This window comes from Molothrus aeneus, chromosome 4 (genome assembly GCF_037042795.1).
Source record: "Molothrus aeneus isolate 106 chromosome 4, BPBGC_Maene_1.0, whole genome shotgun sequence".
Taxonomy (NCBI): domain Eukaryota; kingdom Metazoa; phylum Chordata; class Aves; order Passeriformes; family Icteridae; genus Molothrus; species Molothrus aeneus.
The window spans coordinates 73,324,257-73,351,213 of record NC_089649.1 but is presented as its reverse complement, the minus strand read 5'-3'; the positions used below and the strand labels follow the sequence as shown (position 1 = coordinate 73,351,213).

At 60.4% G+C, this 26,957-nt stretch overlaps 1 protein-coding gene across 2 annotated transcripts in view; it reads left to right on the top strand.

Moving 5' to 3' along the window:
• Positions 1-6,134: 6,134 nt before the first annotated feature.
• Positions 6,135-26,957, top strand: part of RAB11FIP5 (RAB11 family interacting protein 5) — a 44,429-nt gene continuing 23,606 nt past the window's right edge. For both annotated transcript variants that reach the window (XM_066548854.1, XM_066548853.1), the window contains exons 1-2: positions 6,135-6,511; positions 23,830-24,269. In XM_066548854.1, the coding sequence (XP_066404951.1) occupies positions 6,135-6,511; positions 23,830-24,269 (817 nt within the window). The remainder of the gene's footprint in view (positions 6,512-23,829; positions 24,270-26,957) is intronic.

The window sequence follows — 26,957 nt, the reverse complement described above, 5'->3', positions numbered from 1 at the left end:
CACTGCCAGCCCTAAAAATGCCATTTCTACGCAAAGCAGGGCCCGCTCTCCTCCCCGGCTGGCTTTTGATAAATGTTGGGGGATTTTTCCTCCCCTTTTTTGCCCATTCCCGGTGTGCTCGGCACAGGGGAAATGCCCCCGGAGCTACGAGCGCCGCACAATAAAGCAAAATCATATTTTAGTCAAAATAGGCAGACGGCGCTCGCAGCCAACTTTCAAATTAGCATTTTGAGGGCAAATATGCAGCAATTTGAGATAATGAGGCCTGATTATTCAATCCAATGAATGTTAAATAGGCAGCGAGGGCGCCCGAGCCTTATCTCCCCCGCTTTCCATTTATGTGACTTTAGTTTAGTTTTAATCGTTTCCCATTTGAACTCTTTATTTGTCTTGGCTCAGGCCCCTTCCCCCGCGGCTCCCCTCAGCTCCCTCCCTCCATTCCCGGGCACCCCTGCACTGCCAGCTGGGAATTCTGCACTGCCAGCCCCTTCCCAATGGATGGGAACAAGTTTTGCTGCTTCTATTCCAAGGAATTGGGGCTGGGGGGCTTTGGGTGTTGCTGTCAGTCCTGATCCGTGTGTCTGGGTTCGGGGGTGTTTTGATGGTTTGGGAATATTTGCAGGGATGTGCATCCTTGGGAAGAGATGTCATGGAACCGTGGAGTGTTCTGAGTTGGAAGGGAACAAAAAGCTCCTCCAGTTCCATGGCAGAGACACCTCCCACTGTCCCAGGCTGCTCCCAGCCCCAGTGTCCAACCTGGCCTTGGGCACTGCCAGGGATCCAGGGGCAGCCACAGCTGCTCTGGGAATTCCAGCCCAGCCAGGAATTCCTTGCCAAGATCCCAGCCCAATCTCCCCTTTCCCAGTGGGAGCCATTCCCTGGCTCCTGTCCCTGCAGGCCTTGTCCCCAGCCCCTCTGCAGCTCTCCTGGAGCCCCTGCAGGCCCTGCCAGGGGCTCTGAGCTCTGCCTGGAGCCTTCCCTTCTCCAGGGGAGCATTCCCAGCTCTGCCAGCCTGGCTCCAGAGCAGAGGGGCTCCAGCCCTGCAGCAGCTCCGGGGCCTCCTCTGGGCTCTCTCCAGCAGCTCCACGTCCTCCTGCTGTTGGCCCCAGGGCTGGGGCAGCTCTGCAGGTGGGCTCTCACCTCAGGGAGGGGCACAGGGACACAATTCCCACCTTGCCTGTGGCAGCAGCCAGGGCTGGAGGGGTTTGGGTTGTTTCCAGCCTCTCCCACCTTCGAGGCGCTGCATTCCCAGCTCTGGCTCTTCCTTCACCCCTTCCCTTCCCTGCAGGGCTGGGGCTGCTCTCACTCCCACCACACAACGGATCCAAACACCCAATGAGCCCTGGGAATGGGATCCCAGCCTTGGGAATGGGATCTGAGCCCTGGGAATGGGATCTGAACCCTGGGAATGGGATCTCAGCCTTGGGAATGGGATCCCAGCCTTGGAAATGGGATTCCAGCATTGGGAATGGATCCCAGCTCTGGGAATGGGATCTGAGCCCTGGGAATGGGATCTCAGCCTGAGAATGGGATCCCAGCATTTCCAAGCAAAGCCTGGCTCAGCATCCCCAATCCCACCCCCAATCCCAATCCCATCCCCAATCCCATCCCCAATCTCAATCCCAATCCCATCCCCAATCTGATCCCCAATCCCAATCCCAATCCCAATCCCAATCCCATCCCCAATCCCATCCCCAATCCCATCCCCAATCCCAATCCCAATCCCAATCCCAATCCCAATCCCAATCCCAATCCCAATCCCATCCCCAATCTGATCCCCAATCCCAATCCCATCCCCAATCTCAATCCCATCCCCAATCCCAATCCCAATCCCAATCCCAATCCCAATCCCAATCCCATCCCCAATCCCATCCCCATCCCCAATCCCATCCCCAGTCCCAATCCCAATCCCATTGTGCAGTTCCTACTGTTCCTGCAGCACTTTCCTTGTCTCCCATAAAAATCCCATTTCTCTGCAGCCCCAACAAGGAGTTTCTCCCATCCCCAGGGAGGGGCAGCTCCAGGGTGGGCAGCTCCTGGGGTGAGCAGCTGCTGCTCCCTTTGGGATGGAGAGAAGGATTTTGGACCAAAAGTATGGAAAAAGAGGAAAAAATTCATTGTATTGGTGTTGTTTTCCAGTTTCTCCCTGGGATGGGAGCTGGGTTTGTTGGGAGTTCAGTCCTTTAGGAGAGCATCAGGGTGAGCTGGGGGAAGGAGATTCCATGGAGCAGGAGGAGGAGGAAGAAAAAATTAATTAAATCAAAAATTGAAGGAAAGGTTAAAGTTGATGGAGAAATTAAAGGCAAATAATTAAATTACTCAAAAATTGAAGGAATGGTTAAAGTTGAAGGAGAAATGAAAGGAAAAAAATCAATTAAAATTGATGGGGAAAAAAAATGAAATTACAGCAGAAATTAAAGCCAAAGCAAAAATTGATGTTAAAACAAAAATTTAATGTGAAGGAAAATTCAAAGGAAAAAAATAACTAAAGTTGGAGCAAGAATTAAAGGAAAATTTCACTCAGCCCAGGCTCGCTGAGGATGCTGTAAAGGATCCCTGTGTTCCCTTTGATTCCAGAGTGGAATAAAAAATACAGAAATTGATTTAGGGGTAATTAAAAACCCTCCTTATGCATTGAATGCAAAGGTGAGCATGAAATCAAAGAGATGAATAAATACGAGATAAATAAATAGGAGCAGGGCAGGGAAGGTGAGGGAGATGGAAAAAAATCCCAATTATGGAGGTAAAAGATGGGAAGTGGCGGAGAGACGGAGATGTGCTGAGAGTAGAGATAATCAGAGCATAAAAAACTGGGGAAAAACAATCAAAAGAAAGGAAAATCAAAAGCAGATGCTGAGGAGGGATAAGGGGCAGCCAGGGGAGCAGGAGCAGGCCCTGGACTGGAGGGATAATTGGATTTGAGTTCATCTCGGGGTGATAAGCAGTTCCTGGGGAGGGTTTTATTCTTTATGAAGCAAATTTTAATGGGGGATTTGAATATGGCCGGGGCAGCACACCCCAAAGGGAAAATACGGGATTTCTGCAGCTCTCGGGTTTGCCTGGGGGCTTTTTGGGGTGAAATGGGGCTCCTCCTGCACTGGGCGGCTTCAGCCCCACCAGCTGCATTTGGGGTGAGCAGGGACCCCAAAGGGAAGGGAAGGGACATGGGAAGGGACACGGGAGTCACGGAATGATGGGGCTGGAAGGGAAGGGACACGGGAATCATGGAGTGATGGGGTTGGAAAGGACCTCAGAGCCCACCTGCTGTCCCCAAAAGGAAGGAAAGGGACACAGGAATCATGGAGTGATGGGGTTGGAAGGGACCTCAGAGCATGCTTGGTGTCCCCTCTCAGTGTCCCCTCTCAGTGCCCCTGTTCCTGTCCCGGCTCGGTGTTGCCTCTCAGTGTCCCCTCTCAATGTCCCCACTCAGTGTCCCTGCTCAGTGTCCCTGCTTGGTGTCCCCCTCCCCTCTCAATGTCCCCTCTCAGTGTCCCCATTCAGTGTCCCCTCTCAGTGTCCCCACTCAGTGTCCCTGCTTGGTGTCCCTGCTCAGTGTCCCCACTCAGTGTCCCTGCTTGGTGTCCCCCTCCTCTCTCAATGTCCCCTCTCAGTGTCCCCATTCAGTGTCCCCTCTCAGTGTCCCCACTCAGTGTCCCTGCTTGGTATCCCCCTCCCCTCTCAGTGCCCCCACTCAGTGTCCCCTCTCTTGCTGTCCTCTCTCGGTGTCCCCTCTCGGTGTCCCCTCTCAGTGTCCCCTCTCGGTGTCCCCTCTCGGTGTCCCCTCCCTCTCGGTGTCCCGGCTGGTGTCCCCGCGCTGGAGCGGAACGGGCGCGCCGGGAGCGGTGGCAGCGGTGGCCGATGGCAGCGATAGGGCAGGGCTGGCACGGCCCCGCTGCCCCGGCCGCCCCTTATCGCGGCGGGATCGGGATCGGGATCGGGATCGCCGCCCCGCTGGCCTGACCTTGCCCCGGGCACGGAACGGCGGCGGGGCCGAGCTGGGGGTTTAACGGGACATTAGGGACACGGAGAGGGGACATTAGGGACACTGAGAGGGGACATTGGGATTGCAGCCCAGCTTGGCCTAGGAAATGCTCCCAAGGGGAGGGGGTGAGTGGTGGGGAGGGGTGCACGGGGCTTGGGGCCACGGGGGATCAGCCGTGGGGACACCGGGGGCCAGCAATGGGGACACCGGGCATCAGCAATGGGGACACTGGGGATCAGCAATGGGGACACCAGGGATCAGCCGTGGGGACACCAGGGATCAGCCGTGGGGACACCGGGGATCAGCCGTGGGGACACCGGGGATCAGCTGTGGGGACACTGGGGATCAGCAATGGGGACACTGGGGATCAGCCATGGGGACACCGGGGATCAGCCGTGGGGACACCGGGGATCAGCAATGGGGACACCGGGATCAGCTGTGGGGACACCGGGGATCAGCTGTGGGGACACCAGGGATCAGCCGTGGGGACACCGGGGATCAGCAATGGGGACACCAGGGATCAGCCGTGGGGACACCGGGGATCAGCTGTGGGGACACTGGGGATCAGCTGTGGGGACACCGGGATCAGCTGTGGGGACACTGGGGATCAGCTGTGGGGACACCGGGATCAGCTGTGGGGACACCGGGGATCAGCAATGGGGACACCGGGGATCAGCCGTGGGGACACCGGGGATCAGCTGTGGGGACACTGGGGATCAGCAATGGGGACACTGGGGATCAGCCGTGGGGACACCGGGGATCAGCTGTGGGGACACCGGGGGTCAGCTGTGGGGACACCGGGGAGCTGTGATGGGGACACCAGGGATCAGCAATGGGGACACCGGGATCAGCCATGGGGACACCGAGGAGCTGTGATGGGGACACCGGGGATCAGCTGTGGGGACACTGGGGATCAGCAATGGGGACACCAGGGATCTGCAGTGCGGACACCGGGGATCAGGCGTGGGGACACCAGAGAGCTGTGGTAGGGACACTAAGGATCAGCTGTGGGGACACCAGGAATCAGCCGTGGGGACACCAGGAATCAGCTGTGGGGACACCAGGATCCTGCTCCCAGTGCTCCTGGGCACAGCAGAACAGCCCGGGGGGGCTCCGGCAGCCAGGGAGACACACACAGATGTGGGGTGTGCAGGTGTGGGGTGTGGGCACACCTGGGCATGGGCACATCTGGGCATGGGCACATCTGGGCATGGGCACAGCTGGGAATGGACACACCTGGGCATGGGCACATCTGGGTATGAGCACACTTGGGTACAGACATACCTGTGTGCTTGTAAGCACATGGCACACCTGTGCAAGGACACACCTGTGCAGGGGCACACCTGGGCATGGGCACATCTGGGAATGGATACAGCTGAGCATGGACACACCTGTGCAGGGGCACACCTGGGCATGGGCACATCTGGGAATGGATACAGCTGAGCATGGACACACCTGTGCAGGGGCACACCTGGGCAGGGACACACCTGTGCTCGCACTCGTGTGGGTCTGGGGAACAGACAGGCAGAGCCATGCCGGGGATGCGGTGCCGGGGCTGCCCCTGGCCGTGGCGATGGGTGTGCTGCGGGTGTAGCCGCAGGGGCGTGGCCGCTCCGGGTGTGACCGCCCCGAGTGTGACCACAGGGGTGTGACTGCAGGGGTGTGGCCGCAGGGGTGTGGCCGCAGGGGTGTGGCCGCACCAGGGCTGGGTGTCACCCCGGCCCCGCCCTCGGCCCCGCCCCCTGCGCGCGCCCCGAGCCCCGCCCTCTCCAACCGCCAGGCGGGGCGGGGCGGGGCGGGGCGGAGCAGTCGGGGGCGGAGTCAATGAGGATGGGGCAGGGCAAGGGCTGCGGTGGGGCGTGGTTAAGAGCCGGGGGCGGGACAAGAGCTGCCCGTGGGGCGTGGTTAAGAGCCAGGGGCGGGACTAACGCGCGGCAGGGCCGGTTGGGGCGGGGCTAAAGCCGAGCGGGGCGGAGCAGAGCGCGTTGTGGGGCGTGGTCAGAGCGCCGTTGCTGGCGGGCCCTGCGCCGTGTGGGCGGGGCCAGCCCGCCGGTGTCGCTCGTGCTGCGGCAGCGGCGGCTCCGGAGCGGGGCCCGGCCCGACCCGGCCGCTTCTCCCGGCCCCGCCCCGCCCCGCCCGGCCCGGGCCGGCCATGGCGCTGCTGCGGGCGGCCGCGCTGCCCGCCGAGGGCTGCCCGGCCTGGCTGCCCACGCACGTCCAGGTGACGGTGGTGCGGGCCCGCGGGCTGCGCTGCAAGGGCGGCGGCAAAGGCAAAGCGGGCGGCAGCGACGCGTACACCGTGATCCAGCTGGGCCGCGAGAAGTACAGCACCTCGGTGGCCGAGAAGAGCGGCGGCAGCCCCGAGTGGAGGGAGGAATGTGCCTTCGAGCTGCCCCCCGAGCCCGGGGCCTGCGCCGAGCTGGTGCTCACGGTGATGCACCGGGCGCTCGTGGGCATGGACCGGTTCCTGGGCCAGGCCCTGGTGCCCCTGGAGCCCGCCCGGCAGCGCGGCCGCGAGCCCGACGAGCGGTGAGTGCGGGGCGGCCGCGGGAGCGGGGCCGGGGCCGGGGCTGGGGCTGCGCTGGGCGGCTCCGGGTGGGCGTCAGGGAGTCCCAGGGTGGGCACATGGACCCCCCCATGTGCCCGGGGAGTGGTGTCCTGGGGTCCTCGTGTGTCCCACGGTGGTGTCACGGCGTGCCCGGGTACCCCTGGAGAGGCAGCAGGGTCACTGTGTGTCCCAGGGTGGGCGCATGGAATCCCCCAGTGCTCTGGCACGGCTGTCACTGTGCCCTAGGGTGGGGACATGGACCCTCCCCAGCGCCCTGGCATGGCTGTCACTGTGTCACTGTGCCCCAGGGTGGGCACACGGACCCCCCCAGTGCCCTGGCATGGCTGTCACTGTGTCACTGTATACCCTAGGGTGGGCACATGGAATCCCCCAGTGCCCTGGCATGGCTGTCACTGTGTCACCATGCCCCAGGGTGGGCATTGCGGGGTCCCTGTGTCCCCAGGACGGCTGCTGGAGGAGGAAGGGCATCACGGCTTCCATGGGCACCCTCGGGACGTGCCACGGGGGTTGGGGTGTGGCGGGTCCGGGCGTGCCCGTCTGGGCTTTGAGGGGCTCCCGCTCTGTCCGTGGCCATGCCCGCCGCAGGAGGGTGGCCCGGGGTGCCCTGGGGAGGGGTTCCCAGGCTGGGCTGACTGTGTCACCCCCCCGGAAGGACTCGGGGCATGGCAGGGCCTGGGGATGCCCCGGGAAGGACATGCGGGAGGGGTGGGACATCCCGGCTGTGCCAGGAAGGGGCTATGGGACGGGGGTACCTGCATCCCCCGGGAGGGAATTGTGCTGGGCAGGGCACCAGAGCATCCATCCCCGGGCAGGGCACCGGGGCATCCATCCCCCGGACAGGGCACCGGAGCATCCATCCCCGGGCAGGGCACCGGGGCATTCATCCCCCGGACAGGGCACAGCATGGCCCGCGGTCCCCCTGCATCCCCAGGGCTCTGTCCCTCCTGCACCTCGCTGTTTGTCCCCTGGTGGTTTGTCCCACCAGGTGTCCCAGGTGGCTGCGGTGGTTTTGCAGCCCCCCCGTTGTCACCTGGTTTGTGACGGAGGGTCCCCAGTTTGGGGTGCAGACCCCAACCCCGCACTGTGCATGGGGGGAATTGCCTCTCCTCCTCCCTGCCCAGAAGGGTTTACAACAACCAGGACGTTTTCCAGCCTTTGCCCAGCAGAGAAGGGCAGGAGGGCAGCTGGGATTCCTGCAGGGAAGGAGTTTTGGGGGCGTTGTTCGGGCAGGGCTGGCAGTGCCCCCTGGCCCCCCGAACCTGGCAGCTGTGCTGGCTCTGTGCCCGGAGCTGCGGACTCACAGGGAGCCTCCCTCCCTCCCTCCTTCCCTCCCCTCACAGCCACAAAAATTAGGAGCAAAACGGGCTGGGGGAACTTTCCCTGTGGAGCAAACGCATTTCCCCATCCCGGAGGCTCCCGGCGGGCCCAGAGGGGAGCGTGGGCCGGGGGAGGCGTGAGGAGCCCCGGGGACACGGCTGGCAGCTCCCCCGCGCTTATTCTGCTTTATTCTGCTTTTCTTAGCAAAACGCCGGAGCTGGGCGGGCTCGGGGGCTGGGCCGGCATTCCTGGGGCCTGCTGGAACCCGGGGATGTGGGAAAAGCCCGTGGCTGGGGACAGCCCTGCCCTGGGGGAGGTTTTTGTGGAGCTGGGCAGAGCGGGAGCCCCCCAAGGCCTGCTCCTGGCCAGGGCCTGCTCCTGGAATCCCAAAGGTCCCGTCAGGGGCTGTTAATCTCACGGGAGCAATGTCCAGCCTGTGTCACCCCGTGACACCAGCCCTGCAGGCTGGAGAGCCCCAGGGACTTGGAGAGGGCTCCAAGGGAGACCTTCCAGCACCTTCCAGGGCCTGAAGAGAAAAAGGTCCCAAAACCCAAACCATTCCAGGGTTCTGGAGCCCCTCTGCTCTGGAGCCAGGCTGGCAGAGCTGGGAATGCTCCCCTGGAGAAGGGAAGGCTCCAGGCAGAGCTCAGAGCCCCTGGCAGGGCCTGCAGGGGCTCCAGGAGAGCTGCAGAGGGGCTGGGGACAAGGCCTGCAGGGACAGGAGCCAGGGAATGGCTCCCACTGGGAAAGAGGAGATTGGGCTGGGATCTTGGCAAGGAATTCCTGCCTGGGCTGGAATTCCCAGATTTGCTGGGGCTGCCCCTGGATCCCTGGCAGTGCCCAAGGCCAGGTTGGACACTGGGGCTTGGGTCCACCTGGGACAGGGGAAGGGATGGACTGGGATGAGCTTTTTGCTCCCTTCCAGCCCAACCCATTCCATGGTTCTCTCATTTGCTGTCTGTCTCCCTCCCTTCCTGTAGCTTTGCTTGCATAAGGAAAATTCACTTCCCCTTGAGGCATTCGGGATCACAGGAGCTTTTAAAACTCTGTTTTCACCCGTGGCCCCGAGGATGGAAATGGGCACAGAAAACATGAGGGAAGCTCTCACCCTGTGCCACTCTGCAGCCTGGAGGGGCCACGCTGGTGTTTGGAGGAGAATCCTCCGGGGCTGGAGCTTGCCCAGCTGGGTGGGAGAAGGATCATTGGGAGCTCGGGAGGTTCTGGCTCTTTGGGAGCTTCCAGCCGGCTCTGAGGTCTGGAAACAACTTTGTTCAGGAGGAAACTTCCAGTCCCAGATTAGAAAGAGCAAAACAAACAGAGGCTCCCACCCTGGGGCTGGCCCTGCAGGGCCCAGGCAGGGCTGTGCTGAGGAGATAACGGGGCTGTGGGGCTGAGCTCTGCCCTCTGCCAGGGCAGGGGGAGCCTGCTCCAGCAAAGCATCCCTTGTCAGTGTGCTGACCTTGCTCCCATTTCCCTGCAGGGTTTTATTGCACAGGAACTTGGGCAGTGATAATTGTTATCCTTGTTTTCGGCTGCTGGAAAATGTTCCGTCAAGCTTGGACTCTTCCCCGGGAAGGGGGGCCGGGGTGTTTACGAGCTGCCTTGTGCTGCTCAGCCTGGGCCATTTCGGTGCTTTGCCAGGGCAAAATCAACTCCTGGAGTTGCACAAGAGCAGCCTGAGAGCTCTCATGGCCTTTTTGGGCGTCCCAGGGTTTGTCCCACGCTCAGGCAGCTCCGGGGATTGGGCTTGGCAGGCAAAGAAAGCTCTGAGCATCATTTCCCCCTTTGCATGGAGCCTTTGTGCATCCAGAGAGCCCTGGGCAGGATGTCCTGGTCCTCACCTCCCTCCTCTGACCTGATCCTGCAGCTCCTGTGCTGTGCAAAGCCAGGCTCCAGCCCAGGAAAAGAGGGATTTTTGGGAACTCACAAGGCAGCTGTTGCTTCTGCTTCCCAACATCCAGGAAATGCCCTTGGAGTCCCGCGTGGGGCTCATCCTGTGGGGTGGCAGCGAGCCAGGGACTCTCCCCTGCACACCCAGCCCATCAGCTGAGAGCCCTAGAGTGCTTTGGCTTGGAAGGGGCTGTAAAAGTCACCCAGTGCCACCCCTGCCATGGCAGGGACACCTCCCACTGTCCCAGGTGGATCCAAGCCCCAGTGTCCAACCTTGGGCACTGCCAGGGATCCAGGGGCAGCCCCAGCTGCTCTGGGAATTCCAGCCCAGCCCCTCCCCACCCACTCAGGGAACAATTCCCAATATCCCATCCATCCCTGCGCTCTGGCAGTGGGATCCATTCCCTGTGCCCTGCCCTCCAGCCCTTGTCCCCAGTCTCTCTCCAGAGGACCTGGGGACCTTTCCCTTGGCCCAGGGTGAGCAGCAAGGGAGGGGACACTGAGGGGACAGGAGGGAACACCTGCAGGGCTGGCCCTGGATCTCCCTGCCTGGGAACCCAAAATTCCTGATTTGCAGGGTGAGGGTGAGGCTGATGGCAGGAGGAGGGTCCAAGGTGTCCTGGGCTGGCTAAAGCCCTTAGTGGCCATTCCCTGGTCCCTCCCTCTCTGCAGAACCATTTCCATTTGTCCCTGTCCCAGAGATCTCCCATGGGCCTGGGACAGGTTGCAGGTGCAGGCAGGGAGCTCCAGGGCTCAACCCCCAGGGTTTGGGGTCTGTGTGTGAGGGGCAGTGGGTGCAGCAGGAGTCAGGATTCCTGATCTGCCTTCCCTGCAGTGACTTGCACTTGCTCCTGACAGGGAACTTGTCTGGGGGAGTTGTTCCCTCTGCAGAATTAGCTCAGCTCTGACTTCCCCAAAGCCCTTCCGTGCTGCACTTCCCTGTTCTGGTTCCCCTTCCTGCCCAGATGTGGGGCACCTGCTGCAGGGGGGCTCGTGGGGTGCCAGGGCCTGGGGCTCTCCTCCTCTCCCCAGCACAGGGCCTTTCCTTTGGCTGCCAAACTTTGCCAGCCCAGCTCCCTGGGGCCACCAGGGCTTCTCTGCTCCATGTGGGGATGGAGGAGCTCCTCAGAGGAAGGAACAGGCAATTCCTTGGGTTTGGGAGAATGCCATGGAGGCAGGGAGAGCAGAGAATAGAGTTTGAGCCCCAGCATGGGCAGGGAGGCTGGGAGAAGGAGAGGGCTGACCCAGAGGGGCCCATCCTGCCCAGTGATGGGTGTTGCCCCTGTGCTCAGTGTGTTGCAGGGGTGAGAAGCTCCCTCAGAGCCAAGGACGGTCCCAAATCCCTGCAGGAGCCCCACACCAGGCACTTGTCCCTTGCTGGACTGGTGGCACCCATCCTGTCCCCTCCTTGCTGTGGCAGGTGCTTCCCTGGCACTGTCCTGGTGTTCCCCCTGGCATGGACCCGCTCCCATCTCCTCCCCAGCCCCTCTGGAGCTGGGTCAGCCCACGCTGTGCCTGTGGGGTCTGTCTGTCTCCCTCCCTCCCTCGTTTAATGAAGATCAGGAGATCATTAGCAGTGGAATGGGGCTGTGGCAGCCCGCAGGCTCGGGGCGGTGCCATCTCCCTGGGACCTGGTGCTCCTTGTCATTCCCAGCCTGGCCTTGGCTCCTCGTGCCAGGGGACACTGTCACACCCAGGCTGGAGCTGTGTCTGCTCCCTGGGGAGCTGAGCCCAGGCCAAATCCCTGCAGCTCTGTCCTTGGCACGGCTGTCCTTAGCCTAGGGAGAGACCTTGGGGTGGGGAGGAAACTGCTGCTCTGGGGTGTGTTTGGGATGAGAGCTCTGCATGCAAGGGCAAAGAGAGTGCCCAGCAGGGCTGGTGAGGGGCTTTGAGGGGGCCAGGAGCACCAGGGAGCTCCTGGCATGCCCTGAGCTGGGATGGTTCGGGCTGAAAATGCAGCTCTGAGGCAGGAAACGCCCTGGAGTGTGGAAATGCTGCAGGGGAGGAGGGGCTGCTGCTGCCAAAAACTGGGGCAGGATGCTCTGCTGTGGGGGCAGGGGGACAGCCAGGGCTGGGGTGGCAGCTGTGGGGACCAGGGTGAGGTGACACCCGTGGTGACCAGGGTGGCATGGATCTGTGGTGACCGGGGTGAGGTGACACCCGTGGTGACCAGGGTGGGATAACACCTGTGGAGACCAGAGCTGGGACAACACGCTTGGTGACCACAGCTGGGATGGCACTCGTGGTGGCCAGGATGGGGTGACACCCTTGGTGACCAGCTGACCCCAGGCAAGTGTTTGCCCTGAGCTGGAAGCCCAGGGCAGAGGCCCCAGGTGCTCCACAGGCTGTTATTTTGGGTGTAATTTTGCTCCTACCTGCCCAGTTACCCCATTTCCACCCAGCTGCCATTGCTGGTTTAAGGGGTTTAAGTCCCTTGCTCTGCTCTCCTGCAGGAAAACTTTGCTTTTCTCATTTTTTGAGATATTTGAGTGGTCTGCTCCCAGCTTAGCTAATCTGGCACATTGGGTCTGGTGTCTTGGTGGCTGAGAGCGCTGGCCCATCATCCTCCATCATCTTACAGCCCAAAAAGCTGCAGACTCAGGCTTCTCACTGTGTCACGTGGATTTCCCAGGGCCCTGACTGCCTCCAGCTGCAGAAAAACCTGCAGCACAAACCTGGGCAAACCCCTCAGTCCTGTTGGTGCAGAGCTGCAGGCCTGGGGCACAGCTCAGCTGTGCTCAGTCCCTGCTCCAGGAGCCTCCCTGCTCCCTCCCATCCCTCCAGAGCCTGGCTGCAGGGTGGGCTCTGCTCCCCTCCTCTTGGGGGATGCTCCTTGTGGCTCCTGGAGGAATCTGGAGGAGCCCAAGGGAAACCTGGCATCCTGTGCAGCGCCAGGTGGGAATGGCCTCTGAGCCCCTCTCTGTGCCTGGGGCCTGTCAGAGCCTGTGCCTGCCTGAGGTGTGCTCAGACCTGCCCTGGAATTCTCCTGCTCCATCAAGGCCTGCCTGGGACCTGGCCTTTGGGAACTGCATCCCTGGAGCAGCAGCCTGGGGGCTCCTCCCCAGCTCTGCATTGCCAGGGGGCTTTTCCCTGACCAACCCAGTGAGGATGAGGGAGCGGGGCTGCTGCTGGGCTCAGCATTCCTTCCCTTTTCCCAAACCTTTCTTTGTGTTTGACTCACTCCTGACCAGGGGCTGGTGTGATGGGTGAGCAATCCCTGTGTGACCTGTTCCCAGAGCAGCTGCAGCTGCTGCTTTAGGCTGTGTGGAGCCATGGGGCTGGTGTGCCTTCCCCTGGCATTGGTGTCCCTGTGCTGGCATTGGTGTCCCTGCCCTGGCATTGGTGTCCCTGTGCTGGCATTGGTGTCCCTGCCCTAGCATTGGTGTCCCTGTGCTGGCATTGGTGTCCCTGCCCTAGCATTGGTGTCCCTGCCCTGGCATTGGTGTCCCTGGCCTATCATTGGTGTCCCTGCCCTGGTGTTGGTGCCCCTGCCCTGGCATTGGTGTCCCAGGGTTGGTGTCCCTGCCCTGGCATTGGTGTCCCTGGCCTATCATTGGTGTCCCTGCCCTGGGGCTGGTGTCCCTTCCCTGGCATTGGTGTCCCCGCCCTGGCGTTGGTGTCCCTGCCCTGGCATTGGTGTCCCTTCCCTGGCATTCGTGTCCCCGCCCTGGCGTTGGTGTCCCTGCCCTAGCATTGGTGTCCCTTCCCTGGCATTGGTGTCCCCGCCCTGGTGTTGGTGTCCCTGCCCTGGGGCTGGTGTCCCTTTCCCTTGTCATTGGTGTCCCTGCCCTGGCACTGGTGTCTCTGTCCCAGGGTTGGTGTCCCTGCCCTGGCACTGGTGTCCCTTTCCTGGCACTGGTGTCCCTGCCCTGGCATTGGTGTCCCTTTGGAGAACAGGCATTCCTCTGGGTGCTGGTTCTGTGTGTTCACCTGCTCTGGTGCCTCTCCCAGCCTGAAGTGGGAAGGATCCACAGCAGAGGGTGTTTCTCCTGTGCCCCCAGGATCCATAGCAGTGGGTGTCTCTCCTGTATCCCCCAGGATCCATAGCAGAGGGTGTTTCTTCTGTGCCCCCAGGATTCTCAGCAGAGGGTGTTTCTCCTGTGCCTCTCAGCAGAGGGTGTTTCTCCTGTGTCCCCAGGATCCATGGCAGAGGGTGTTTCTCCTGTATCCCCCAGGATCCATAGCAGAGGGTGTTTCTCCTGTATCCCCCAGGATCCATAGCAGAGGGTATCTCTCCTGTGCCCCCAGGATCCACAGCAGAGGGTGTTTCTCCTGTGTCCCCAGGATCCATAGCAGAGGATGTTTCTCCTCTGCCCCCCAGGATCCACAGCAGAGGGTGTTTCTCCTGTGCCTCTCAGCAGAGGATGTTTCTCCTCTGCCCCCCAGGATCCATAGCAGAGGATGTTTCTCCTCTGCCCCCCAGGATCCACAGCAGAGGGTGTTTCTTCTGTGCCTCTCAGCAGAGGATGTTTCTCCTCTGCCCCCCAGGATCCATAGCAGAGGATGTTTCTCCTCTGCCCCCCAGGATCCACAGCAGAGGGTGTTTCTTCTGTGCCTCTCAGCAGAGGATGTTTCTCCTGTGCCCCCAGGATCCATAGCAGAGGATGTTTCTCCTGTGCCCCCAGGATCCACAGCAGAGGATGTTTCTCCTCTGCCCCCCAGGATCCATAGCAGAGGATGTTTCTCCTCTGCCCCCCAGGATCCACAGCAGAGGATGTTTCTCCTGTGCCCCCAGGATCCATAGCAGAGGGTGTCTCTCCTCTGCCCCCCAGGATCCACAGCAGAGGGTGTTTCTTCTGTGCCTCTCAGCAGAGGATGTTTCTCCTGTGCCCCCAGGATCCACAGCAGAGGATGTTTCTCCTCTGCCCCCCAGGATCCATAGCAGAGGGTGTTTCTCCTGTGTCCCCAGGATCCATAGCAGAGGATGTTTCTCCTCTGCCCCCCAGGATCCATAGCAGAGGATGTTTCTCCTGTGTCCCCAGGATCTACAGCAGAGGATGTTTCTCCTCTGCCCCCCAGGATCCACAGCAGAGGATGTTTCTCCTCTGCCCCCCAGGATCCATAGCAGAGGGTGTTTCTCCTGTGTCCCCAGGATCCACAGCAGAGGATGTTTCTCCTCTGCCCCCCAGGATCCATAGCAGAGGGTGTTTCTCCTGTGTCCCCAGGATCCACAGCAGAGGATGTTTCTCCTGTGCCCCCAGGATCCATAGCAGAGGGTGTCTCTCCTCTGCCCCCCAGGATCCACAGCAGAGGGTGTCTCTCCTGTGCCCCCCGTGCCCTGGAGGGGCTGCCAGGAGCAGCTGCTCCCATGGGGCCTGTGCAGCAGCCCCTGGTGCTCTGCAGTCTCACAGGGTCAGCTTGGGGCTCGTGTTGGTTTGAGTTCTTGTGGGCAGGGATCAGCAGCACTGCCAGTGTCACCTTGTCCCCTGGGTTGTGTGTCCAGGCAGCTCAGGTCACTGGGTGCCCATTGGGTGGTTTATTGGGAGGCAGCTGGGGGACACAAACTGTGTGTGCTGAGCAGATAAATCTGGCTGGGCTGATCATGTCCTGCCTCCTGCTCTTGCTGTCCCCAGCCATAAATGTTCCACTCTGATTTACACCTCCTGAAATCTTCCCTCCTTCCCTCTTCCCACCTGTCCATCCTGTGCTAGAGAAAAGCCTCAGATCCCAAAGAAAAGTGATTTGGGATGAAGCTGCTGCCTGTGCTCCCATGCCAGCCCCATCCTGGTGGCTCAGAGCTCTTTTCCATCCCTGGTGTGTCTGTCCTGGTCCCAAAGCTGTCCCCTCCATGCCATCCCCTGCATGCCTGTGACCGTGCCAGGCCTTGTCCCATCCCTGGGGCACAGCCAGCAGCTGGGGACACCAGCAGGGCTGGCTTTTCCCTGCTTTTCAGGCTGTTCCTGCCACTGGGTCCCTCTGGAGTGACACCACCTCTGTTCCTGGCCTGTGAGTGCTGGGATGAGCCCTTTGGCAGGTGCCAAAGGGATTTTCTCCCCTGGATTGCTGGGTGTCCCAGAGGAGCACCATGGCCAGGGCTCCCTGCCCCTGCACACAGCTCCTGCTCTGCCTGTTGGAGGAACAGGGCTGGGCTCTGGCTGTGTGAGCAGCTGCCCTTGGTTCCTGGTTTGTGAGCACTTCTGGGAAGAGCATTTGGAGAGATGAACTTCCCACCTCGGCTGCTCCATCCCCAGGGAATCAGCCTGTGTTTATTTCCCATCTGTGCTTTCAGCAGCTCGCAGGGATCACCTGCAGCATCAGCCATCCAAAACCAGAACAGCTTCCCAGCCCTGGCAGGGGAAGCTGGGGCAGGAACACAAAGCAGACAGAAAAGCACAGAATTCCCCGGGGCTGGCTTGTTTTCCACCCTGTGCTTCCCCTCCCAGCTAGGTGAGCTTCCTCCTGCCCAGCTGCCTCACTGCAGGGAAATGTGCCTGTGCTGGGCTCTCAGGGGGCTGTGCCAGCAGGGGCTGCCCTCTGTGTTTGCCCTGCACTGGTGCTCCGTGCCCTGCCCTGCTCTGGCACTGTGGCAGCCCTGCTAAATCCTCGATTGAAGGCTGGGGGCTCTCCTGGCCGGGCAGGCTGACCTTGCTGCAGGGATGAATCAGCAGGAAATGCCAGCCTGGAGCAGGCTGGGAAGAGCCTCTGGCTCTGTGTCTGTGTCTGGCTGCAGCTCTGAGCTGGGCAGGGCAGGAGGATTTCTGCTGCTTTAGGTGAGCCTGGCCTGCCTTGGCAGTGCTCAGTGCTTTGGGGAGCCTTTGGGGGAGCACCTGAAGTGGGAGTGCTCCAGAAATGCTCCAGCTGTGCCTCCTCCCCTGGTGCACCCCTGAACCCCAGGGGTCACCGAGGGACTTCACTCCCCCAGGAAACTCCTTTGAACTCCCTGCTGGCAAAGCACTGGGACCAGTCTGAGAGGGAGACTGGAGCTCCTGGTGCCCAGGGTGTGCTGAGCAGGGCTGGTGGGGCTCTGGAGGTACAGCTGAGCTGGAGCTTGGAGGGGAATCCTGGGGACCCCAACCAGAGCCATCAGAGGGCAAAGGTGGTCTCCATGGAATAACCCATGTTCTCCCTGGGATAACCCATGTCCTCCTGGAATAACCCATGTTCTCTGGAATAACCCATGTCCTCCTGGAATAACCCATGTTATCCTGGAATAACCCATGTTATCCTTGGGAATAACCCATATCCCCATGGGAGTAGCCCCTGTCCTCCTGGAATAACCCATGTTATCCTGGAATAACCCATATCCCCATAGGAATAACCCTTGTCCTCCTGGAATAATCCATGTTCTCCTGGAATAACCCATGTTATCCTTGGGAATAACCCATGTCCTCCTGGAATAATCAATGTTATCCTTGGGAATAACCCATATCCCCATGGGAATAATCCATGTTCTCCTGGAATAACCCATTTTATCCTGGAATAACCCATGTTATCCTTGGGAATAACCCATATCCCCATGGGAAGAACCCCTGTCCTCCTGGAATAACCCATGTTATCCTGGAATAACCCATGTTATCCTTGGGAATAACCCATATCCCCATGGGAATAACCCCAGTCCTCCTGGAATAATCCATATGCCCATGGGAATAGCCCCTGTCCTCCTGGAATAACCTGTTCATGCCATCCCAGAGATCCTGGTTGTGTCCTGCTCATGCCACCCCAGAGATCCTGGTTGTGTCCTGCTCATGCCATCCCAGAGATCCTGGCTGTGTCCTGCTCATGCCATCCCAGAGATCCTGGTTGTGTCCTGCTCATGCCACCCCAGAGATCCTGGCTGTGTCCTGCTCATGCCATCCCAGAGATCCTGGCTCTGTCCTGCTCATGCCATCCCAGAGATCCTGGCTGTGTCCTGCTCATGCCATCCCAGAGATCCTGGTTGTGTCCTGCTCATGCCACCCCAGAGATCCTGGCTGTGTCCTGCTCATGCCATCCCAGAGATCCTGGCTCTGTCCTGCTCATGCCATGTCCTGCTCATGGCCAGCCCAGCACTCCCAAACTCTGCAAGGTTTCTCACTGGTGGGGAGTGAGCAGTGCCCAAGCATTCCCCTGTAGCTCCATGAATGTTTCATGGGCCAGGGGTGTCCCTGTGGCCCCTGGACTGTCCCCTGCTGCCCAGGAGGGGACAAAGGCCAGAAGAGAAGGGAAGGTGTTTGCCCTGAGCAAATCCACCCCATCCTCATCCTCTGTGGGGTCTCTTTCCCCCCATAACCACATTCCTGTGCTCTGTTGCCCTTGGCTCAGGCAGGGGTGCTGCAGGATGAGGACAGCTGTGGGTTTGGGAGCCCTGTGTCTGCTCCCTGTGCCTGCCCTGATCCTGACAACAGCAGATGTAGAACCAGAGCTGGGGCTGTCTCCCCAGGCTGCCCCTGGCACTGCTCCTCTCCACACAGGGGGAGCAGGAGGAGCAGAGCCATTCAGGGCTGTCTGGGAGGGCTGGGCTGTGCTCATTAACCACCCTGACCTAAATGAGTGTGCACAGCCCCACCGTGGGCCCTGGGGAGCCTCTGCCACACGGGGCTGCTCCTGATCCAGGGACAGCCCAGGAATGGGGGCTGCAGGGCCCCCCCAGCTCCCCAGAGCCTGCAGCAGCTTCCCCTTGCCAGGCTCTCCCGGCTGGGTTTGCTCTGCCCAGCTGGGCTGAGTCTCTGCTCCCTCCCCCTCAGCCTCAGCAGGCTCTGCAGGCCCTGCCCTGCATGGAACACAGATCTGGAGTCCCTCGCTCTGGGGATGCACCCCAGCAGTGCTGGCCCTGGGCAGGGTCACAGGGACAATGCACATTTGTCAGCAAAGAGAATGTCCCAGCCTGTGGCTTGTGCCTTCCGTCTGGCTGGGGCTGCTCTGCCTGGCTGTGACACCCTGGAGGTGTCCCATGGATGTGTCACCCTGGAGGTGTCCCTGGGCCCTCCATTCCCTGGATGTGCCACCCTGGAGATGTCCCTGGGCTCTCCATGCCCTGCAGGTGTCACCCTGGAGGTGTCCCCATTCCCTGGAGGTGTCACCCTGGAGGTGTCCCATGGATGTGTCACCCTGGAGGTGTCCCTGGGCTCTCCATGCCCTGGAGGTGTCACCCTGGAGGTGTCTCTGAGCTCTCCAGGCCCTGGAGGTGTCACCCTGGAGGTGTCCCCATTCCCTGGAGGTGTCACCCTGGAGGTGTCCCCAAGCTCTCGGTGTGTCAGCAGGACATTCCCTGGCAGGGCAGGGGGCAGGAGCTGGGGGAAAAGGAGCAAAAAGGAGCAGCTCCCCAGGGAGCAGAGGATGCTGATCCAGGAGGTTCCCTCCCCTGGGAAGCACAGCCCAGCTGCAGGGAGCAGGGGAAGGAACACAGGCTGGGACATCCCTGGGAGCACAGCCCAGCTGCAGGGAGCAGGGAAGCAGCACAGACCAGGACACACCTGGGAGCACAGCCCAGCTGCAGGGAGCAGGGGAAGCAGCACAGACCAGGCCACATCTCTTCACCTGCAGCAATGCTGCTCCTGCTCCCCACCAGCTCTGGCTCTGGGACAGGGTTTCACTGCATTTTAATTGAAAAACCTGCCAAGGCTGTTTGGGGCTGGGACCCCTCCAGACCTTGGGAGGGTCCCCAGAGCGGGTGGCTGGGGGTGAGTGGCTTGTCCTGGGTGTGCTGTGCAGCCAGGGGCTGCATCCCAGCTGAGGCCTCCCACCCCCTCAGGGAGCAGATCCTGGTGGATCCCTGGGGCTGGATGTGCTTGGCACAGCTCCCTCCCTCCCTCCCCTGCTCCAGAGCTGACTGATGTAACCCAGTTCTGCTCCTTCAGACCTGGAAAAGGGATCTCATGGTTGTTTCCAGGGCGTGTTGTCTATTCCCATGAAAAGCATCGTGTCCCTCTCCAAGATGGGACCTTGGGTGGCCCCAGCCCAGAAACCCCTCCCAGCATCCCCCCAGGGCAGCTCCTGAAGGAGTTTGGGAAACCCAGGGCTGTGGGAGGGGGTTCCTGGTGGAAAGGTGCTGTGGGAGTTTGTGAGTTGCTCCCTCCCTGGTCCTGCTGTCCTGCTCCATCCCAGCAGTTTGCACCTCCTGTTTCCTCTGGGGCTGATTCATAAAAAACCCAAGCACTCGACAGGGAGCAGCTGGATCCTCCCAAACCCTCGTCCTGTGCCACAAACTGAGAGCTCAGCCTAAAAATAGCCCTGTTGCCTGTTAGAGGTGCAGCCCCAAGTGCTGATGAGGTCTTGGGAACCAGAAATAGCTCCAGAGTCCCAGCAGGAGCAGGGGTTCTGCCTTGAACAGCTGCTTTTTGGAGCAGCTCAGGCTCAGGCCCCAGATCCCCTTGGATGCTCACGGGGCTGGGGGTGCTGGGGGCACACCCAGCCTGTTCCAGGGGAGCTCCTGCTTTCCTGTGTTAATCCCCCCAGGTCCTCCCTGGTTTTTTCCACGGGATGATGTAAGGCACACAAACTCCAGTCAGGAGCTCTTTGTCTTTGCTGAGCAGTGACTCAGCCCCCCAGGCTCTCCCTGCCCAGCTGCCAGGCTGCTGCAGCCCTTCCCTCCTGAGCTGCTTCCAGCTCCTCCTTCCAGAGCAGAATGCACTGGGGATGTTCCCGGCAGCCTTTTCCCCTCCAGTCCCTGGGGAAGTGTCCTTCTGATGCACCTGCTGCTGCTCCCACCCCATCCCATCCCATTATCCCATCCCACCATCCCATCCCATCCCATCCCATCCCATCCCATCCCATCCCATCCCATCCCATCCCATCCCATCCCATCCCATCCCATCCCATTATCCCATCCCATCCCATCCCACCCCATCCCATCCCATCCCATCCCACCCCATCCCATCCCATCCCATCCCACCCCATCCCATCCCATCCCATCCCATCCCATCCCATCCCATCCCATCCCATCCCATCCCATCCCATCCCATCCCATTATCCCATCCCATCCCATCCCATCCCACCCCATCCCATCCCATCCCATCCCATCCCATCCCATCCCATCCCATCCCGTTTCCTTCCCTATTTTTTTTCTTCTCAGTGGCTTCACTCTCCACTGAGTGAACCAGTGGGATTTTTATTTTCTGGGGAATTGTTCATGCATGTCAGAAGTGTCTTCACCTCCCATTGCTCCCAGGAAGCACTGCCTGGAGAAACAGGATCTGTCCTGAGCCTGCAGCTTTCCTTGGGCCTTGTTAAGGGGAATTTTAATCAGAAATTCATTTAATACTTGGATCTGGGTGGGATCAGGGCAGTGGCTGTGCTGGGTTCCTGCTCATCCTGCTTCAGGTGCCCTGGGAAGGGGTGCCTGGACTGGCAGAGAGATGGGGGGTGAGGTGATTTTTGGGGAGGAACAGATTTTTGGGGAAGAACAGGGAAGCACGGTTCCCTGGTGGCCTGTGTTTGGTGCTGCCCCATTGGAATGGGGGAATGGAGAGCCAGGGGGTGGCTCTGGGTGTGTCTTTGCTTTGGTGTCCCCAGTCCAGACCCCTCTGCCATCCCATTCCAGGGGCTGCTCCATGCCCTGCCAGCTCCCAGCCATTCCTGAGGAAGCACCAGCACCTAAAGGGAGGCTGGGGGTGGTTTTGCCTCGTGCAGGGAATGGTTTGGAGCCTTTTCCCGCGTTCCCCCAGTTCCATGGCAGCTTTGGAGCAAAGTCTGTGTCTGGGGTTTTGTGTGGGGTGGGACAGTGGGAAGCATTCCCAGGAATCCTCAGGAATCAGTGGGAGCTTTGTGCCGGGCATGGCCAATAGCTCCTTCTGGAAGCTGCTGTGGGAATGTGGGGATTGCCCCCAGATCAGCAGCCTGGGAAGGGTGGCCTTGTCTTGGGTGGGGCTGGAGCTGCTCAGCAGCTGCTGCTGCCCCAGAGAGCTCCTGGCATGCATCACCCTTTAAAGCATCGATCCAAGGACACTTGCAGGCAACCCTGAGTGAGCATCTTTGCTGGAGTGAGACACAGCAGCTCTGGCAGGAGCTGATTCAGTGGATGCTGTTGAGCTCCTTTGCCATTGTGGCTCAGTCTCTGCTGGGAGGATCCCTGAGTCACTGGCTCTGGGGCATTCCAATCACGAGCACAAAACGCTGGTGGCTTTGTCTCCTTCCAAACAGCTCCCAGCTTTGCCTGCAGAGTCCCAGTGCTGCCTGGAGGGCTCAGTCAGCTGCTGCTTTCCAGGCTACTCAGTGGAAGGGCAGCGTTTGTTGTGAGGACAGGGATGGACCTGGGGCTGCAGGTGCACCAGGGAGGGCTCAGGTCCCGTGTGCCATGTCCCAGGTGCACCAGGGAGGGCTCAGGTCCCATGTGCCATGTCCCAGGTGCACCAGGGAGGGCTCAGGTCCCGTGTGCCATGTCCCAGGTGCTGCCTGGGAGGGCTCAGGTCCCGTGTGCCATGTCCCAGGTGCACCAGGGAGGGCTCAGGTCCTGTGTGCCACGTCCCAGGTGCACCAGGGAGGGCTCAGGTCCTGTGTGCCACGTCCCAGGTGCACCAGGGAGGGCTCAGGTCCTGTGTGCCGTGTCCCAGGTGCACCAGGGAGGGCTCAGGTCCCGTGTGCCATGTCCCAGCTGCACCAGGGAGGGCTCAGGTCCCATGTGCTGTGTCCCAGGTGCACCAGGGAGGGCTCAGGTCCCGTGTGCCATGTCCCAGGTGCTGCCTGGGAGGGCTCAGGTCCTGTGTGCCATGTCCCAGGTGCACCAGGGAGGGCTCAGGTCCCGTGTGCCATGTCCCAGGTGCACCAGGGAGGGCTCAGGTCCCGTGTGCCATGTCCCAGGTGCTGCCTGGGAGGGCTCAGGTCCCGTGTGCCATGTCCCAGGTGCACCAGGGAGGGCTCAGGTCCCGTGTGCCATGTCCCAGCTGCACCAGGGAGGGCTCAGGTCCTGTGTGCCGTGTCCCAGGTGCACCAGGGAGGGCTCAGGTCCCGTGTGCCATGTCCCAGCTGCACCAGGGAGGGCTCAGGTCCCGTGTGCCATGTCCCAGCTGCACCAGGGAGGGCTCAGGTCCCGTGTGCCATGTCCCAGGTGCACCAGGGAGGGCTCAGGTCCCGTGTGCCATGTCCCAGGTGCACCAGGGAGGGCTCAGGTCCCGTGTGCCATGTCCCAGGTGCACCAGGGAGGGCTCAGGTCCCGTGTGCCATGTCCCAGGTGCACCAGGGAGGGCTCAGGTCCCGTGTGCCATGTCCCAGGTGCTGCCAGGGAGGGCTCAGGTCCCGTGTGCCATGTCCCAGGTGCACCAGGGAGGGCTCAGGTCCCGTGTGCCATGTCCCAGGTGCACCAGGGAGGGCTCAGGTCCCATGTGCTGTGTCCCAGGTGCTGCCTGGGAGGGCTCAGGTCCCATGTGCTGTGTCCCAGGTGCTGCCTGGGAGGGCTCAGGTCCCGTGTGCCATGTCCCAGGTGCTGCCTGGGAGGGCTCAGGTCCTGTGTCAGCTCTGTGTGGGGTGTTTGTGTCTCTGACTTGGGTTTAGGTGATACCTGGGACACTTGGGTTAGAATCCCAGCATCCCTGAGGTTGGATAAGCCCTCCTGGATCATTGAATCCAATCCCCAATGCCCAAAGCACTGAGTGCCACATCCAGGCATTCCTTGGACTCCAAACCTCCCTGGGTATTTCCAAAGTTTTCCAACCCTTTCCCTGGAGAAACTTGTGCTAGATGTCCCTGGTGTGTGGTGGTGTTCACAGGGGTCTTAAGATGAGGGAAGAGATGAGGATTTGACTCCATGTTTCAGAAGGCTGATTTATTATTTTGTGATATATATTATATTAAAAGTGTACTAAAAGAATAGAAGAAAGGATTTCATCAGAAGGCTGGCTAAGAATAGAAAAGGAATGATAACAAAGGCTTGTGACTGACTGAGACAGTCCAGGCAGCTGGGCTGTGATTGGCCATTAATTAGAAACATCCAACATGGGCCAATCAAAGATTTACCTGTTGCATTCCACAGCAGCAGATAACCATTGGTTACATTTTGTTCCTGAGGCCTCTCAGCTTCTCAGGAGAAAAAATCCTAAGGAAAGGATTTTTCAGAAAATGTCATAGCTACACTGGTGCTTTCTCTGCTCCAAGTTCTGCTGGCTTGTGGCTCTGGGAGGTGACAGAAGGCCCTTCCCTTGTGTGTCCCCTGTGGCTGCAGGTGGCACAAGCTGCACTCCAAGGCTGGGAAGAAGGAGAAGGAGCGTGGTGAGATCCTGGTGAGCCTGCAGTTCACCAGGCACAGCCTGACCGCCAGCATGTTCGACCTGTCCGTGAAGGACAAGGCGCGCTCGCCCTTCGGCAAGCTCAAGGACAAGGTGACAGGCAAGAAGAAGTACGACCTGGAGTCGGCCTCTGCCATCATCCCCAGCAGCATGGCAGCCCTGGACATGGAGGATGACTTGGAGCTGGGGGGCAAGAAGTCCAAGCTGAAGGGTTTCTTCCTGAAGAACAAGCTGCGCCGCTCGTCGCTGACGCAGTCCAGCACGTCCCTGGGCTCGGACAGCACCATCTCCTCTGCCAGCCTGAGCCTGGCAGCGCCCGTGCCCGACGTGCCCAGGTCCCCCAGCAGGCAGGGCAGCCTGTCCACCGAGCGCTCTGGTAAGAGGATCAGGGATAATCCCCCCTGCCCCGCTCCCCTTCCTTTGCTTGCAGGGGGCTGCTGAGACTGCCTTGCAGCTCTGTTAACTGATTGCTGACCCAGCACACAGCCAGGGACTGGGGAATTGCTGATTCCAGTTCCAGGAATGTGGAACCAGCAATGTGGAATTGGTCAGGTTGGGAAAGCCCTCCAGATCATGGAGTCCAGCTGCTCCCTCAGCACTGCCAGGGCCACCACTGCCCCATGTCCCCAAGTGCCACAGCCACAGGGCTGTGAAAACCCTGCAGGGATGGGGACTCCAGCCCTGCCCTTTCCATGAGGAATGTCCCCAGTGCCCACCCTGAGCTCCCCTGAGGCCGTTCCCTCTGCTCCTGTCCCTGTTCCCTGGGATAAGATCCCAAATCCCCCCGGCTGTGCCCTCCTGGCAGGAGCTGTGCAGAGCCACAAGGGCCCCTGAGCCTCCTTTGCTCCAGGATGTCACTAAGAGGTGACACAAAACCCCCGAGACCTGTGTGCTGGCACTGAGGTGTTTGCCAGAACAGGAGGAACATCCCAGATTTTGCTTTTCCGTGCCTGCACAGGATCTGGGGGTTCCTCAGGGCTCTTCCTTTCAGCCCCTCGGGGCAGTCCCTGCCAGGAGGGCTCTGCTGGGCTGAGCTGGGCTGGGCCGGGCTGAGCTGGGCTGGGCCTGGCTGAGCTGAGCTGGGCTGAGCTGAGCTGGGCTGGGCTGAGCTGAGCTGGGCTGGGCTGGGCCGGGCCAGGGCAGGCTGGGCTGGGCTGGGCTGGGCTGGGCTGGGCTGGGCTGGGCTGGGCTGAGCTGGGCTGGGCTAGGCCAGGCTGAGCTGAGCTGGGCTGGGCTGAGCTGAGCTGGGCTGGGCCGGGCTGAGCTGGGCTAGGCTGGGCTGAGCTGAGCTGGGCTGAGCTGAGCTGGGCTGGGCCGGGCCGGGGCAGGCTGGGCTGGGCAGGGCCTGGCTGAGCTGGGCTGGGCTGAGCTGAGCTGGGCTGGGCCAGGCTGAGCTGAGCTGGGCTGGGCTGGGCTGGGCTGGGCAGGGCCGGGCTGAGCTGGGCTAGGCTGGGCTGAGCTGAGCTGAGCTGGGCTGGGCTGGGCTGGGCTGAGCTGGGCTGGGCCTGGCTGAGCTGGGCTGAGCTGAGCTGGGCTGGGCCGGGCCGGGCTGAGCTGGGCTGGGCTGGGCTGGGCTGAGCTGGGCTGAGCTGAGCTGGGCTGGGCTGGGCTGGGCTGGGCTGGGCTGGGCAGGGCCGGGCTGGGCCAGGCTGAGCTGAGCTGGGCTGAGCTGAGCTGGGCTGGGCCGGGCCAGTCCGGGCTGGGCTGGGCTGGGCCTGGCTGAGCTGAGCTGGGCTGAGCTGAGCTGGGCTGGGCAGGGCCGGGCCGGGCTGGGCTGGGCTGGGCCTGGCTGCTGGCCCTGCCCTGGGTCACTGCTCTCTCTTTAATGAGCCTCCTCCGCTCCCAGACGCAGCCCAAGCAGGGCCGGCTCCAGCGATTAAAACAATCTGAGCTCTTGGCACTCCCAGGGCAGTCATTTACAAACAAAAAAGGCCCTTGTAGGGAATTAATTCTCCCTTGGAAACAAATACATTATTAAATGGTTCAGTTGGCTGAGACAGCACATTGCCAGGTTGGGTGGGAGTCCCCAGGGAGGCCCTGTGGCTTCTGCTGGTGACATTCCTGTGCTGGTTCCATCATCCTTGGGCTGAGCCTTCCAGCTACTGGGAGCTTCCCTTCCCGTGGCAGGGGACTGGAGCTGGGTGGTCTTTAAGGTCACTTACAGGCCAAACCATTCCACAATTCTGTGAAGGAAGCAGCATCTCCAGCTGGGAGGGGCAGGCAGCTGTCAGTTGTTTTCCTTGGGTTCTCCATGACTTTTACCCCCAAAAATTGGCAGTAGCCATGAGGTCATAGGATCACGGAATTGTTAAGGTTGGAGAAGATTGTTAAGATGATCAAGTCCAACCCTCAAGGCAGTGGGAGGGAGAGGCAGGCACTGCACCCTCCTGGCTCATCACACCAAGCAGTGGCCTGGGGCCCATGGCCCCATCATCTTTTGTTCAGTGCAAACTCATACATCACATGGAAGCTTAAAAACCCTTTAAGGAGCTTCTGAGGAGTTCCTAGCATTTATTATCAAGCTCAGATCCTGTCAGACAATGGGTTTGTCATCTTGCAGAGCCTCCTCTGGGGGTCCTCCCCTGCTGTGCTCGGGGACAGTTTTGTGTCCCCAGTGTGGCCACACACCAGTGAGCTGTACTTTGCATTTCCAAGGGTTTAATCACAATCCCGTGGCAGGGAGAAGGTTGGGGTGGTTTCCAGCTCTCTTTGGCGTGTCCAGGTGGAAGACAAGGATGATCTTGTGAAAAGTGCATATTGCATGGCTCTGCGCAGATATTTACCATATCTATTTTGATGTATTGATTAGTAGTGCTGCATTAACATTTTAATAGTATGATAAATGTAGTCTCGTAATTAAAAGGTAACTTTTGTAGTTAAAATAAGAACTATGTTAGTGAGATGTTTTTAAGGAAGGAATGAGGCACTTGCACCAGATAGCAGCCCCAGGACACCTCAATCTTTCAGAGAAAAAGAATTTATTGCTCCATTATCAGCAGAAACGAACTTCTTCCCGCCTTGAAGGCGCTGTTAGGATTAGAAGGAAGAAGTTGATGATGACCAG